The following is a 16,791-nucleotide window of genomic DNA, read 5'->3' on the forward strand; positions in this document are numbered from 1 at the left end:
CTGGTGCATGGAAGGTGGAGTGAGACACGCTCCTGGGCAGGATGGCAGCACAAACCCTTTGCATCCTTTCGGCTCTGTGAATTCCCTCCTAGAAGGTTCCTGCTGAGGGAGGGGCCAGGATTTAGGATTTGGTCTCATTCTCAGGGCACAGGTGGACTGAAGACCTGAGGGTGGGGAGCAGTTTGGGTGTCAGACCCTCAGAGGGGGCTTTGTCACAGAACAACTTTTCTCTAAATTGTGAATTGAAATGCTTTAAAGAATTAACTTCTTGTTTAATGGTTTCCCTTGTACAGTCAGGACCACAGGGTGAGCAAAGCTCATGGAAATAAGCAGATTTATTTCTGATATAATCCCTGTATTTATTACACTGCAAGTTGGGGACACTCAGTGGAACTATTACCATGCCATACATGTTAAAAAAATCTGTCCTTGTTGTATTAGACAGAACTGAACTGTGGTTATTGCTTTAAAATGGTGCCAGAACAGCACAGCTCAATCTGCCCCTCACCCAGGCAGTGGGACTCTGATTGGCACAGACAGAATTAAACCTTAGAGCAAACACTAAATCAGGGGATGGATGGATGGATGGATGGATGGATGGATGGATGGATGGATGGATGGATGGATCCATGGATGGATGGATGATGGATGGATAGATCCATGGATGTATGGATGGATGGATGATGGATAGATCCATGGATGGATGGATGGATCCATGGTTGGATGGATGATGGATAAATCCATGGATGGATGGATGGATGGATGATGGATAGATCCATGGATGGAGCAGGATGGAGCTCAGTGGCTCAGTAGCCAGAGGATCCTGTACCACTGCCTTCCAGTGCTGTTCCTTCTGGAAATTTCAGACAAGGCAATGGAGTTTGGCTGCTGGAATTGCTTCCCCACAGAGCAGTAAGACCTGCCATTAATTGTTTTCCTGCTTGTGTTCAGAAGAGGACCCAACAGAGCTCCTGCTGTTGTGCCCAGGGTTATGTGTGCCACACGGGCTGGCAGGTCCCTGCCATCGCTTTTGCCCCTGCAGCACAGGCTGTGGGAGGCTGATCCTTCCCTTGCTCTTGGGGATTCCATCCCACATCCCACTGGAGCGGCTGCCAAAGCCAAAGAGGACAGTGGCTGTTGGCCAGGCTGCCATAAGAGCAGCTGGCTCTGCTCCTCCTGGCTGTAGGGCCTCTCTCCCTGTGGGCAGGACAGCACTGGTGGTGTCCTCAGCATGGGGATCCAGAGCTCTCCAGCACAGACACATCCTCCTTCCACCTAAATTTGGGTTTGCATAAGCTCAGCTGCCAGCCCTGCTGCTGTCCCGCCTCCAGAATTCATCCAGCATCTCTGGATGGGCTTAAATATTTTAGAGTTCAGCTGCAGCTCGAGGGTGCAGGGCAGGTTTCCTGCTCCAGTGTGGAGGCTGAGGAGTGCTGCAGTATCCATATTTTATGAGTGATGGGTCTGGTGAGGACAGTTGGGATGAGGGAATGAGTTGAGGGTCCAGTGCAGCCTCTGCAGAGCCTGGGCCAGGAGGGGAGTGCTGAGGACTCGGGCACCTTCAGCTTCCACCCCTTGTGTGTTCTGGGGGCTGTGGCTGATGGTGCAATACAAGGGTGCACTTGTACTAAGGGAGGACTGCTGTGAGAGGGCTGCAGTGACATAAATCCTCTCTTGCTAAAAAACATTTATTGGAGTTAAATTCAAGGACATGAGCTGTTGAACTGGGGTCCCATGAGGCTACACACACATCCCATCAAAGGGATTTCTAATTAAATTACTTTCTTTTATTTTAAAAGATTAAACTGACAGAGGTTAAATTTAGTTTGGATATACTGGAGGATTCCTTCCCTGTGAGGGAGGTGAGGCCCTGGCACAGGTGCCCAGAGCAGCAGTGGCTGCCATGGATCCCTGGCAGGATCCAGGTTGGACACTGGGGCTGGGAGCACCTGGGTGGATGGATGGATGATGGATGGATGGATGGATGGATGGATGGATGGATGGATGGATGGATGGATGATGGATGGATGGATGGATGGATGGATGGGTGATGGATGGATGGATGGATGGATGGATGGATGGATGGATGGATGATGGATGGATGGATGGATGGATGGATGGATGGATGATGGATGGATGGATGGATGGATGGATGGATGGATGGATGGATGGATGGGTGATGGATGGATGGATGGATGATGGATGGATGATGGATGGATGGATGGGTGATGGATGGATGGATGGATGGATGGATGATGGATGGATGGATGGATGGATGGATGGATGGATGGATGGATGGGTGATGGATGGATGGATGGATGATGGATGGATGATGGATGGATGGATGGATGGATGATGGATGGATGGATGGATGGATGGATGGATGGATGATGGATGGATGGATGGATGGATGGATGGATGGGTGATGGATGGATGGATGGATGATGGATGGATGGATGGATGGATGGATGGATGGATGGATGATGGATGGATGGATGGATGGATGGATGGATGGATGGATGATGGATGGATGGATGGATGGATGGATGGGTGATGGATGGATGGATGGATGGATGGATGGATGGATGATGGATGGATGGATGGATGGATGGATGGATGGATGGATGGATGATGGATGGATGGATGGATGGATGGATGGATGGATGGGTGATGGATGGATGGATGGATGGATGGATGATGGATGGATGGATGGATGGATGGATGGGTGATGGATGGATGGATGGATGGATGGATGGATGGATGGATGGATGGATGATGGAGGGATGGATGGTGGAAGGTGGCCGGGGTGGCACTGGGTTGGATTTGGGGTCCCTTCTTACCCAGTCCAGTCTGGGATGCTGTGACTCTGTGATCCATCTCTGCTACATTTAATATTGGAGATGCTTCTTGAACTTCCACATCCTGAATTTTATTAAAGATTTCAACAATATTTTCTGCATTTCTTCCTCCTCAAGCTTTCTGCTTCATCACAAGTGTCCCCTGTGGACTCCTGCTTCATCAGATGTTGGTAGCCATCGTCTCATAGACCTGAGAGGACTCAGCTGGCTTAGAATAGCAGTGATGAGTCTCTTCCTGGAAACATTGTATGTCTGCTGGCTGGATTTTATTTCTGATTACTAAAGGCTTTTACATCCCTGTGAGAGTTCCTTTATTGTGTTTAAGCTGGGCTTGCTCAGCAGACCTGGACACTGAAGGGCCAGAACATGCAGAACCTGCATAAAACCATGGATGTTTTCCCAGGGACAGGGGTGAGCTCAGGCTGATCAACCCCAAACCTCCTGTTGTGCTGAGCAGAGCTGCTTGTCAGCTTTTAGTGTTGAATGGAAACGGCAAAGACACCCCAAACTTTGTTCTCAGCCTTGTATTTGCCATTGAGGGCCTGGAGTGTGCAGAGAAGGGAAGGGGCTGCAGAATCCCTGAGGGAGCTGGGCAGGGGCTGCAGAATCCTGCATGGTCAGGATGTGGAGCTGGGTGAGGAGCTGAGAGTAGCAGTGAATAATAGCCAGTTTGGATATTTCACTTGAAATTCAGATTTCTTCAGAGGAGAAATGAAGACTTCCTTTGAGCTCAATCACTTAATTTTGTATAACTCTTTATTCCTTTTATATCTTTTAAAATAAAACTGCAGAAGAGTCTTTATTGTGCTAAAAAGTACTGGCATGGCCAGTATTGAAAACACTCCAGAAGAGGCAATTTTACATGTTGTCAACAAATGAATGGAGGCAATTAATTCAGTGTCCTGTTCCAGCCAACTTTACAAACCTGGTTGGAATTAATTTGTCTAAAATTAATTTTCACGTAGCTTTACAAAGGTGCTTCTGTTCACTTTGGGGATTTCAGCAGTCCCAGGCGAGCCCTGAACACGGTACAGCCTCAATCTTTCATGAGGCACCGAAACCCAGCCATTTATCATTCCTAACATGTGCTGCAGAAACATTAAGTAACATCCAGCAGCTGTTTATTGCTAACATTATGCTACTAAAAACATGTGCTATAAAGGCTTTCTAATTTTTTTTTGCATAAATCAATTATAGTTCCTTGAAATAAAATTTTCTTATTGGTAGAAATAAGGAAAAAAGCAAGAACCCAAGAAGTGCAGTGGTGGGGCAGAGCTGCTGGTGCTGCTGTGGCACTGCCTGCAGCTGTGTCTGGGGACAGCCTGGCTGTGACCGTGCTCACAGGGGTCTGAGATGAGGGAGGAGATGAGGGTCTGACTCCATGTCTCACAAGGATGATTTATTATTTTATGATATATATTACATTGAAACTATACTAAAAGAGTAGAAGAAAGGAGCAGCACGCTAGCTAAGAATAGAATGGCAAAGAATAATAACAAAGGTGTGCAGTGGCTGCTCCTGGGAACAGGTGAAGGAAGGTGTGTCCAGGTGTGCAGTGGCTGCTGTGCACAGGTGAAGGAAGGTGTGTCCAGGTGTGCAGTGGCTGCTGTGCACAGGTGAGAGAAGGTGTGTCCAGGTGTGCAGTGGCTGTTCCTGGCAGCAGAAGGAAGGAAGGTGTGTCCAGGTGTGCAGTGGTTGCTCCCAGGAGCAGGTGAAGGAAGGTGTGTCCAGGTGTGCAGTGGCTGCTGTGCACAGGTGAGAGAAGGTGTGTCCAGGTGTGCAGTGGTGCTGGTGCTCTGGGCAGTGGCCCCTGCAGTGCTCCTGGGCAGCAGTGTGGGGTGGTGCCTGTCCCTGTCCCTGTCCCTGTCCCCCTGCCAGCCCAGGCCTGCCCTGGCCGTGGCAGGAAGGCGACCCTGGCCCTGCAGGTTACCTGGGGTGTTTGTGGGCAGGGTGGGTGCCAGAGTGACCTTTGCCTTTCCAACAGCTCCACTCTGTGATTTCCTGGGAGGCTGTTTGACCAGACGTGCCCTGTAAAATGGATCCTTTCCAGGCAGGTTTGCTGAGGGGCAGTGCCCTTGTGGAAACAGCAGCCAGACACGTGGCAGCAGGGGGAAACAGAGCTGTGCTGGTGCTGGCCTTGGGGCACTGGGCACTCCCTTTGGCACCACTGTGAACTCTGGAGCTGCCCTGCAGCCAGCCCCAAATGTGCTGACCCTGAGCCCTCATTGCTGTGAGGGCAGCCCTGCTCACCCTCCTGTGTGTGTGTGACCACATCTCCCGTGCTTTGGGACCACTGTGAACTCATTTAGTGCTCGTTAACCTGCCCCAGCCAGGGCCCAGCTGGTTAATGAGTGCCCTGCTGGCCTCCCTGGTTGCTGTTGCACAGTTACACATGTTTTTCTAACAGAAATAGCACTCGTCAGGGTCATGGAGCACAAGGGATGAGGTGCTGGGCTTCCTTCTCCATCTCCAGTGCCTCCTGAGCTCGCTGATGGAGATCAGGTGAATGCAACCTGCTCACACTCTTTGGAAGGGCTCCTGACCAATGCAAAGGGTATTTTTTTGCTGTTTAGGAATGGTTTCTGGCCAATGCAAACATTTCTGTATTGCATATCCATTACCCAGTCTTCCTAAACTGACTTAGCAGTTGCTTTGCATGGTGCATTTGATTCCTTACAGAGTTGCAGGGACTCATTTTTAATTATACAAAAAGTCTCTGTTTTTACACGACTTTAGAGTTGCTTCCTAATAGTAGGTTTGAGTCTGTGGTTCCTAAAGGGGCTCATTATAGCACTGGGCTGGCATTGTACCTTTAATTTCTTCCATTATCTACTAGCATTCTCTGGATTCCTGGGTATTGAATGCTCACTTGAGGTTCCTGACAGCCATGTTACACTGTATTTCCATTTCCCTCACCTGTGTAATCTTCTCTGTGCCTATGAATAGGCAAAGCAGATTGGCCCGAGATGCTGGAGACCAAAGCTGCTGCTTGTGCTTTCTGCAGGGACAGCAGGGAAAGCAGTGGTGTCCTGCCCTGCATGGGCCTCTGGCTGGATGCCCTGTGTTCCAGGGGGTTTCAGGCTGGGGAGGGTCTGCTGACATCTCCCCCAGGGCCCTGTGCTCCCTCTCTGCATCAACAGCTCTGTGTTTGAGCACAAATCCCACCTTTGATCTTCCCCACCTTCCAGTTCACCCAGGCCATCCTCCGGTGTGAGAGCTTTCCAAACGAGTCCTCCCAGCCCTCCCTTGTCTTGCCCCTCTCCCTGCTGCTCCTGGCAGCTCATGCCATCCCTGGGGATGCTCCCTGTGTGCCGTGGTGCTGCTGCTGCCCGTGTGGCTCTGCCTCCTTCCCTTCTGGGCCTGATCCCTGCCCAGGCCCCAGAGCTGCCCAGATCCCCATCTCTTCATCCTGCTGGGCTCCTGTCCTGTCCCCTTGTCCTGCCTGCCCAGGCCCCAGAGCTGCCCAGATCCCCATCTCTTCATCCTGCTGGGCTCCTGTCCTGTCCCCTTGCCCTGCCTGCCATGCCCTGTGCAGGTGCCCATTCCCATGTCCTGATGCCCCCTCTGTCCCTGCCTAGGTGGCATCGCCTCCCCTGTCACCCTGTGAGTGGTGGCTTTGCAGCTAAGCTGGGCCTCTCCTTCCTGCCAGATCAAACTCAGCATTTGTGGCAGCAAACTTGAGGTTTCTGTGGGCACAATTTAACATTTCCACATCAGTTACTGGGGTGCTTCTTCCAAGCTACATTGCAGAAGACATTGAGTAGAGAAATGCTATTTATTATGCCAATGTCTAGAAATACATTGATAGAAAGTGGATCATGTCATACTACCCCGACACATTTGCTGTTACAAGATTTAAAAATTATTTCTTAGGCCTTTAGTGTTGAAGAGAATAATTCTTGGAGTTAAATGTTCCTGTTGGTATTAATGATGCTGGAAAACATGCAGCTGAGGAGTAAAAGGTTGACTTGAACCTTAACATGTGATTTATTTTGCTGGCTTCCCCAGATCTGAGGGTGTTGTAGAGCAGGTTTGCTAACTGCATCCTACTATATTGTTCTCCTGCTGCTGGAGATTAATACCAGGTCCTGATGTTGGACACTCTCTGGGAGTCCACTGTGTCTCTGAAGTATTACTTTTGGTTATCTTGCAAATGAATGCAGAATAAATAGCAAAAAGTAATGAAAACATTAATAATTTTAAAATAGTGAAGAGCCCTTTTTTTGTTTTTTGCATCCCTCATCCTTCTGTGCAATGAATTTTTGCAGGGAAATTGGGAAATGTACTCCTCATTCTCTGTTTCACTGGCAAGTGGAAGCTGTGTATCCAGCCGGCTTTATCCCACAGTACATCTTGTGATTACAATGAGATCTTAATTACAGGGATGTCAGAGCAGCACCTGGCACTCTGTTGTGCAGTGGGCAGGGCTGGGCTGCGTGAGGTTTGGGGAGGTCCTGTGGGCACATGGAGCCCTGCCATCCCTGCCATCCATCTCTGCCATCCATCCCTGCCATCCCTGCCATCCATCCCTGCCACCCCTGCCATCCATCCCTGCCATCCATCCCTGCCATCCATCCCTGCCATCCATCCCTGCCATTCCTGCCATCCCTGCCACCCCTGCCATTCCTGCCATCCATCCCTGCCATCCATCCCTGCCATCCCTGCCATCCATCTCTGCCATCCATCCCTGCCATCCCTGCCATCCATCCCTGCCACCCCTGCCATCCATCCCTGCCATCCATCCCTGCCATCCATCCCTGCCATCCATCCCTGCCATCCATCCCTGCCATTCCTGCCATTCCTGCCATCCCTGCCACCCCTGCCATTCCTGCCATCCATCCCTGCCATCCATCCCTGCCACCCCTGCCATCCATCCCTGCCATCCATCCCTGCCATCCCTGCCATCCATCCCTGCCATCCCTGCCATTCCTGCCATCCCTGCCACCCCTGCCATTCCTGCCATCCATCTCTGCCATCCATCCCTGCCATCCATCCCTGCCATCCATCCCTGCCACCCCTGCCATTCCTGCCATCCATCCCTGCCACCCCTGCCATCCATCCCTGCCATCCATCCCTGCCACCCCTGCCATCCATCCCTGCCATCCATCCCTGCCATCCCTGCCACCCCTGCCGTCCCTGCCATCCATCCCTGCCACCCCTGCCGTCCCGCTCGTCACGCATTCCTGGAACTGGAGAACAGAGCCACAGCAAAGCCAGGCTATGGTATTTATTTTATTTGTGATTCATGGTTTGTCACTGGTGCCAGGGAGAGCCGGGAAGCGGCACATGGCAAATGCCAGCGTCTCCTGTCCCGTGGTTCCCCTCCCTGCCGAGGTGCCACGGAGATGAGGAGCTGCTGGAGCAGTGAGTGTCCTGTTCCTGTGGGGAGCTGAGGGAGCACCCCGGGCACTGCACACTGCAGAGGCCATGGGCTGGCTCTGGGGGCCAAGTCAGCTCCTCCTGTTTGCACATTGCACGTGGGGATGGGATGGATGGGATGGGATGGGATGGGATGGAACAGAAGAACAGAATATTTTCAGTTGTAAGGCTCCTACTAGTCCCACTCACCTAGACTGACCTAGTCCCTGGGTTTGGTGCTTCAGGAGTGCCCAAAGCTGAAGCATGCCATTAAGGGCATTGTGCAAGTGCCTTCTGAGCCCTGACGGGCTTGGATCATGACCATGGCCGCAGGAGGCCTGTTCCAGGCTTGAGCAGCCTCTGTACAGAAATGGTTCCTGAAGCACCGGGTTTCCAGGTCCCTGTGAGTGACTCTGGCCCCTCCTGAAGCCAGGGCTGTTTCTGCCCCTCCAGCCTGTGGCTGCTGGAGCTGTGCAGAGGCAGAGCAGGGCCTGGCAGAGCAGCAGCTGTCCCCTCCTGTTCCTGCCACCCAAGCCCCCGCTGTGTCTGTGACTCAGGCTCGTAGCAGTGCCCCAGAGTCAGCCAGCCCTGCTGGCCGTGGGTGAATGACAGCTTTCTCCTGTCAGCCCCGGGAGCAGAGCCTCTGGAGCATACACACTATTCCAGGCAGGTTCACGTTTCTATTTTAGGGATAATCACAAATTCCGTAGTGATAAGTTAACATTCTTAGTAATCCACTGTGCTGTGCACAGAAAGCAGCACGCTGCTACTATGATTTTCTTCTTCACACGCTGAGATTGCTTTTGCTTTATTGGGATCGTGTAATCATAGAATTGTTTACCTACACAGAATTATCAGATTGCCTCCTGAATGCTGCAGAAAATACTGGAACTGGGAAACCAGGCAGTGCATCATCCCAACTTCCCATCAGCAGAACTCTGTATTAATTTATTAAAAGTGACATCTCTTCTGATAGGTTCAAGGGCCTGGTGAATATTCATTTCTAGGTTTGTTTCCTGCCTGCTGACTCGAGCAGGCTTCCCAGATCAGTTGTAGTCATGGATACATGGAAATGACACTTTGGGGTTTGTTTTCCCAGAGGCAATGCCTTTTTACACAATATTCCAAACATTATAACAAAGAATTACCAAAAGCTCTCCTCCTGGAGTGATGGCAGATCCTGAGCACTTGCATTGGTTTAATTGTCAAGAAAAGCCCCCCTTCCAAGGGGCTCCCTGTGGCTGGGCATCCTTTTGGTGACAGGGGGTCAGCCAGTGGACTTGGCTGCACATGGAAAAACATTTGATCTGTTGCTCCAAATGCTTCAGCCAGAACATTTCAGACAGAATACTTACGAAGCTGAAGCTGCAGTTTTGCATTGCTCACTGCATCCCCTCTAGTGGGGTGATAGGAAAATCCTCAATAAAATCACTGCTGAAACAAAAGGCCCACAGAGGAGGGAGGTGATGAGGAGGTGACACAGCACCCGAGGAGCTGAGCCCTTCCCTGGAGACGTGGGAGGCTGTCAGAAGGTTGTGGGGACACTGGTGTCCCCATGGGCTCTGTTGTGGGGTCTCTGGAGAGATCTTGAGCAGATCACAGAGTCATTGAGGGTGGAATAAGATCCTTATCCAAGATCAAGGAGTGCAGCCTTTGACTGATCACCACACAGTCAGCTAAACCAACTAAACCAGCTAAACATGGAGCAGTCGTGGTGCTTCTGCCCTTCAGCATCCCGAGGGAGAGAACTGGGAGTGCAGGGACACACGGAGTACGAGCTGGCCCAGATTCTGTTCTCAGTTTCATTTGGGAAAGTTTTCTGAGCTCTCCTGCAGAAAACGTCCCACAAAAGTGACAATAACAATATTTTGGATATAAGCCTAGCACAAAAGGGTAATAGGAACTCCATGAGCATGCGTGGGCTCTTGATTCATCCTCACAGATGACAGATGTGCATTTATTTAAGATCTGGGAGTGGGACTCGTAATATTTATAGTGAATTCTTTGTTCCCACTCCTCCTGAGTGATTTTGGTCTCTGTGGCCAGCCAACAGGCTCAGTGCTCATTGTTGACCATCTCATGCTGCAAACCCCAAGCCCATGCCAAGCATTTCTTTTCATCCAGACATGTGGCAAGGAGTGCTGAGGGTCCCCTGCACGGAAAGGGTCTCATGGTACAGCTGGCAAGGGCTGACAGCTGTATCTGAGCAGGTGGGCTCAGTCCATCAGCAAGCTCCTCCTCACCTTGTCTTCTTTATTTAACACTGATATTAAATTAAATCACAGCAGTGCTTTGGTATAAAAATAATTTTGTTTCAGCAGCAGCTGATGGAGTCAGTGGCTGAGTGTTACAGCTGCACGATCATCTCTTGTCATTGCTCCTCACGCTGGCTCTGGAAAAAGCCATGGATGTCTTCCAGATGGGTGTGCACGTGAAGGGAGAGGAGGGCTGGCCCTGTCCTCTAATGCTGCCCTTTGGCAGCAGCAACTGCAGCACAGCCAGCGCTGGCTGAGCACAGGGGGCACGGCAGTGTTTGTGGGGCAGTGGGCAGTGTTTGTGGGGCAGTGGGCAGAGGCAGTGGGCAGTGTTTGTGGGGCAGGGGCAGTGTTTGTGGGGCTGGGGCAGTGTTTGTGGGGCAGTGGGCAGTGTTTGTGGGGCAATGGGCAGTGTTTGTGGGGCAATGGGCAGTGTTTGTGGGGCAGTGGGCAGTGTTTGTGGGGCAGTGGGCAGTGTTTGTGGGGCAGTGGGCAGTGTTTGTGGGGCAATGGGCAGAGGCAGTGGGCAGTGTTTGTGGGGCAGGGGCAGTGTTTGTGGGGCAATGGGCAGTGTTTGTGGGGCAATGGGCAGAGGCAGTGGGCAGTGTTTGTGGGGCAGGGGCAGTGTTTGTGGGGCAGTGTTTGTGGGGCTGGGGCAGTGTTTGTGGGGCAATGGGCAGTGTTTGTGGGGCTGGGGCAGTGTTTGTGGGGCAGGAGCAGTGTTTGTGGGGCAGTGGGCAGTGTTTGTGGGGCAGTGTTTGTGGGGCTGGGGCAGTGTTTGTGGGGCAGTGGGCAGTGTTTGTGGGGCAATGGGCAGAGGCAGTGGGCAGTGTTTGTGGGGCAGTGGGCAGTGTTTGTGGGGCAGGGGCAGTGTTTGTGGGGCAATGGGCAGTGTTTGTGGGGCAATGGGCAGTGTTTGTGGGGCAGGGGCAGTGTTTGTGGGGCAGTGGGCAGTGTTTGTGGGGCAATGGGCAGTGTTTGTGGGGCAGGGGGCAGTGTTTGTGGGGCAGGGGCAGTGTTTGTGGGGCTGGGGCAGTGTTTGTGGGGCAGGGGCAGTGTTTGTGGGGCAATGGGCAGTGTTTGTGGGGCAATGGGCAGTGTTTGTGGGGCTGGGGCAGTGTTTGTGGGGCAGGGGCAGTGTTTGTGGGGCAGTGGGCAGTGTTTGTGGGGCAGTGGGCAGTGTTTGTGGGGCAATGGGCAGTGTTTGTGGGGCAGGGGGCAGTGTTTGTGGGGCTGGGGCAGTGTTTGTGGGGCAGGGGCAGTGTTTGTGGGGCAGTGGGCAGTGTTTGTGGGGCAATGGGCAGTGTTTGTGGGGCAATGGGCAGTGTTTGTGGGGCAGGGGCAGTGTTTGTGGGGCTGGGGCAGTGTTTGTGGGGCAGGGGCAGTGTTTGTGGGGCAATGGGCAGTGTTTGTGGGGCAGTAGTCAGTGTCTGTGGAGTGAGGGCAGTGGGGCAGTGGGCAGTGCCAGGGCACAGCGTGGGCAGGGTCTCACCATGCTCGCCACTCAGCCACACTCTCAGTTTGCCCCTGAGCTCTGTGAAGCTCCCCCAGATCCACACAGGTTAAAGCTGTATTTTACTTGGTGCTAAACCACTATTTAGTAACCTCATGCAACCCTCTGCCAGCTCGTGAAGAGACTTGAAAGGAAAGCAGCTGCTGTCCTGCAGCTTCCCCAGAGGAAAACTTTTAATAAAAGCCTGACCAACGCTCTGTAGTTGTCTCCCTGCCTTCTTTAAAATGCAAGCTTATTTGTTGTAAAGCATTTACAAATGTAAATTCTTTTTTCTTTACCTTGTAGTGAACTTTGACCACTTCCAGATTCTCCGGGCCATTGGGAAGGGAAGCTTTGGCAAGGTAGGCTGGAGCTCTGAGTCTTGCATGGTTTATCAGGTATCTGCTGTTATGTACTTGTGGTTTATTGGAACAGTAACGGGGCCGAAATTGGCTATTTTTGTATTTTTTATGATGGCTGCTCAGTCAACGCAGGAAAAATTGTTCAGGAAAATACCTCGTTGCCATTTGGCTTTGCTGTAATTCTTGGCACCTTGGTGCAACAGATGTGTTGTAAGTTACCAGCACAATTGTGGCCATTTTACAGCAAGCATTCTCTATGTTTTCAGTGGGGATGTCTGGGTTGTGGCGGGGCAGTGAGGCGGGAAGGTGCTGGAAGTTGTCCTTGATGCTTGACTGAGCTGGCACACGGGTCAGGAGGGTTCTGTGAAGTTCTGGGCTGTTTTCCCAATCAGAAATCAGTTATGCTGAAGAGGTTTTGTTGTTTATTTTTAACTGGCTTTTCTTGCCAAGCATGTGGGAGGATGTGGGAGGTGATGATCAAAAAGCTGTGTATCTCTGGAGTCGGTTACTGTTGGTTTCCCAGTGTCAGTCCTTTCCATTCCCTGTTCCTCTGGCTGGCCCTCTGTCCCCGTGCAGGTGGCTCTGGCGTTTGCCCTGCCTGGCAGTGCCAGCGCGGTGCCCGTGGGATGTCACACGAGCCCAGAGCTGCACTGGGAGCTCTGCAGTGCTCCTGTCCCCGTGCTCTGCTGCCAGCCAGCAGCATGGGTGCCCCCTGTGCAGCCTCACCCGCCTGTGTGTGGTGGGTGCGAGCTGGGAGCGGCAGTGCCAGTGCTGAGCCCAACACTGCTGGCTCAGCTGTGTCACCTGCCCTGTGACTCGTGTGTGCCAGCCCTGGGGCTTTGGGGGCAGACATGGCCATGGAAGTAGTGTGAAACGTGCAGTGTCAGAGCTGTGGAAGGGCCCAGCCCAGCTCAGTGGGTGGCACAGGTGTCCCCATGCCCTGGGACATTAACAGGACAGCTGAGTGGTGGGGCAAACCCTCTGGTCAGGTCATCTTGGCTGGTTTCTCCCATCACACTTTGATAAAAGCTGATGCCACGATGGGGAGAACATGCAGATCTGGCTCTGGAGATGACCCACACTGTCCTTTGCCTTCTCCCTCTGTGGTACAGCCTGATGAGGTCTTGTTCCACTGGGCCATGGCCTGGGGAGCAGCCTGACCTTGGATACTTGGATGATTGGATGGCTGGAAGATGGAAACTTCGCAAAAGCAGAACTTTCCCAGGAGATCTGAGACCTGTTTGGTCAGAAGAACCCAAATATTTATCAATCACCAAAATCTCTTTTTGAATACTTGATGTGTATTAAGCAATTTTGGTGCTGTGTAAACAGTGGCAGCACAAAATCAGCCGTGGTCTGTATGGGGAGGGTCCTGCTGTTCTGAGAGGCAGGACAGGGGACACTCGGTCCCAGTGCTGCCATCAGTGCTTGTTTCTAGAGAAGATGTTCCCATACAGCCTCAGCTCCCTGATGAACACCAGGAGATCCATTACCCTGCTCTGGCACAGCCCACCCACATGAATTCCTGCTGGGCTTCCATGAGAGTCTGCCTGGGACTTCTGGGGTAATGGAAATGGATTGCCAGCCGTGTGCAAGTCACTGTGACGGTTTGAGGGGGTGGTTTGAAACACTCACCCCTCTTTGCAGCCACATCCCTCGAGCAAGGAGAGGGGAAAGCGTGCAGCACAGCTCTGTCACATTGCTGGGCTTCTGTTGAATGATGGTGAATGATTAAATACCAGCTCAGCCCTTGTGCTGTGAGGATAAGGCAAACAGCAGAAGAAAGTCTCCCCAGACACTCCTGGTGAGAACAGGAACACTCAAGGTCTTGTGTCTTCAGCTCACAATCAAAGACCAAACACTAACTCCAAACCTCAGTGAAAACGAGCAGCTTGTTTTGAGCCAATAGGAGAAGATTCATACTTCACATATAAACTTTCCAGACAAGGAGGTTTTATTCTGTTAAGGAGCAGCACCTGGAAAATTAATTCTGCTCAGAATATGAAACAGAGAAAAACCAGTTCTTGTCCCAGGACAGGAGTGCCTTGGCTCTGCAGAGAGCTGCTCCCTTCGGCTGCTCCCTGCAGCTGCTCGCTCTGTGCTCTGTGTTGCAGGAAGGTTAAGTCTAGCACAGAGCAGTCTATCAGGCAGCAGAACTGTACACACACTTTCAACAAAATGCTGACATGATTCATCTGTCATCTTTCTGGATGACTTTGTCAATATGCTGAATTTCCTCTGACACTGAGAAAAGCATTTGCGTTTACCAAGTCATTTACAACTCACGTTTAATGACAGAAAACATAAAACTACCTACCTGGCAAGTGTTACTAAAAGTTTAGGAGTGACTTGGTTTGCCTGATTGAACCACTCTCTGGCCACGTTCAGGAAGATATTTAGGAACCAGTGTGCAAGCAGACCCTGGGTGTGTGGGTGACCTGAGGGAGCTGTGGCACTATGTGATCCCATGGTGACAGGACCTGGGGCCAGTGCCTGGGCTGGCCTTGGGCACAGCATTTCCTTCCACAGTCACTTTGTCCATCTCTCAGGACAGATGGTGACATCCTCAGTGTGGGAACTGGAGGAAAGGAAGGGAAAAGGAGCTCAGAAATCCCTTTTGAAGAGCCTGAGAGCCCCAGAGCTGTGGTTCTGGCATATCTGCAATAAATGGCCAATTTCTGTTTCCTAGAGATGGGTTTAATCAGCTTTAAGATACAGTTAATCAAATGAAGGTCAGGTTCAATTCCATGTTTGCACCAATTAGCAAGTGTGGAATATTTTCCACACATAGTAGAGGTGATATTATTTGATTTTCAGTGATTTAATATCAGCATAGTGTTCCTCCTGCAGCACAGGCTCCTTTCCAAGCAGCAGCAGCAGCAGTTGCCCAGGTTTTGGCTGCTCTGATGCCGTTTCCCAAGGAGCAGCAGCCAGGAGGGGGTTTCTGGAATGGGGTGCAGTTTGTGGCCCTGTTTTCATGGGAAATGTGCTCTGAGGTTCATTGTGCTTCTCGAGAGCCAGCATGAGACCAGAGATGTCCCAGGGCAGGGGTGGCATTGCAGGACCAGGAGCTCTGCCTGGTTTAGTTGGGCTCTTGTGGCTTCAGTCCCCGTGAGGCAGCTGGGGCTGTTTGCTCCTGCCCTCCTCCTCCCACCTGGCTTCCCCCGTGGTTCTGCAGCCCCAGCTGCCTTTTCCAAGGGATAAGGAGCTGGATGGGGCTGTGGGAATTCATTATTTACACTTCACTGCTGAGAAGAAATAAGAACACGTCTGAAGTTTTTCAGCATGGATTTGTGCCTTTGTGTGCCGTTGGAAAGAGGGGATTAAACCAGGGCTGGGGCTGGAATGGGCAGCAGCAGGAAATGGAATCTTCCAGAGGGAACCAGTATGCTGGGGTGGGAGCCTGTGGGGGCCTGGCTTTCATTTGCTCCAGAGGAGCTGGGGCCCTGGTCCCTGTGCCCAGCTCCCCTGACCCTCCCAGCGAGGGCTGGCTGTGTCTGGGTTTCTTTGTACGAGTGCTGCAACTTCATGATTTTGTTGCTTTAATAATTCACACAGCCTGGAGCTGGGTATAGAAAGGCTTTAATCCATTTTCTAAAGGTCACAGATGCCCACCCAGTAGCTGCACCATAAATAAAATTCCCTTCAAGTCTATTCTCAACTGAATCCCTCTTTGACATCAACACTGGCTTGATCCATTTTCTTTTTTTCCAGCTTTATAAATGTTGGATTTTTCTCCCTAAAGAAAGGCTGGAAACTTAATCCCTTGGTATTTAGCTGCCACACATATTTTTTGCTTGATTTTTCCTTTCTTGTCCTTGATCTCACCTGAGGCTGAGGGTTTGCTGGAGCCACTCCAGGGCTGGACAGAGGCTGTCCCTGCTGGACACTGCTCCTGTCACTTGATCCCACACCATGTCATTGGCAGGCTCTGGAGCCAGGGCTGCCTTGGCTTTGTCAAAGGGCAGCCAGGTGATGGAGAGGGCACAGCCTGAGGGGTGTCTGTGGGTGCTGGGGTGCTGCAGAGCTGCTGCTGTGGGGCCATCCCGTGCTGCTCAGGGCCCATCCTGCCCGGCCCCGAGGCTGCCCAGGGAGTCCTGCAGGATGCAGGAGATGGGGCCTGCAGCAGGAGTGATGTGAAGGACATTAACACTAGGGACAGGTTCATCCCCAGAGCTGCTGGCACTGCCCAGGCTGCCCAGGGAATGGGCACAGCCCTGAGGCTGCCAGAGCTCCAGGAGCCTTTGGGCAGCGCTGCCAGGGATGCCAGGGTGGGATTGTTGGGGGGTCTGTGCAGGGACACGAGCTGGACTCCTTGTGGGTCTTTTCCAGCTCAGGATATTCCATTTTTGTGGGATTCTCTGATTCCACAGCATGCTCCACCATTGCACCCAGCACAGGAGCAGCTGCCTGGGCTGGGGACAGTGACCAGGCAGGATATTCCATTTTTGTGGGATTCTCTGATT

The 16,791-nt window shown here is 51.9% G+C and overlaps 1 protein-coding gene across 1 annotated transcript in view; it reads left to right on the plus strand.

The window, feature by feature from the left end:
* The window catches only part of STK32C (serine/threonine kinase 32C), a 69,237-nt gene that overhangs the window by 26,903 nt on the left and 25,543 nt on the right, over nucleotides 1-16,791 (plus strand). The window contains exon 2 of the mRNA XM_059477496.1: nucleotides 12,270-12,325. Coding sequence (XP_059333479.1) covers nucleotides 12,270-12,325 — 56 coding nt within the window. The remainder of the gene's footprint in view (nucleotides 1-12,269; nucleotides 12,326-16,791) is intronic.

This window comes from Ammospiza nelsoni, chromosome 8 (assembly GCF_027579445.1).
Source record: "Ammospiza nelsoni isolate bAmmNel1 chromosome 8, bAmmNel1.pri, whole genome shotgun sequence".
Classification (NCBI taxonomy): domain Eukaryota; kingdom Metazoa; phylum Chordata; class Aves; order Passeriformes; family Passerellidae; genus Ammospiza; species Ammospiza nelsoni.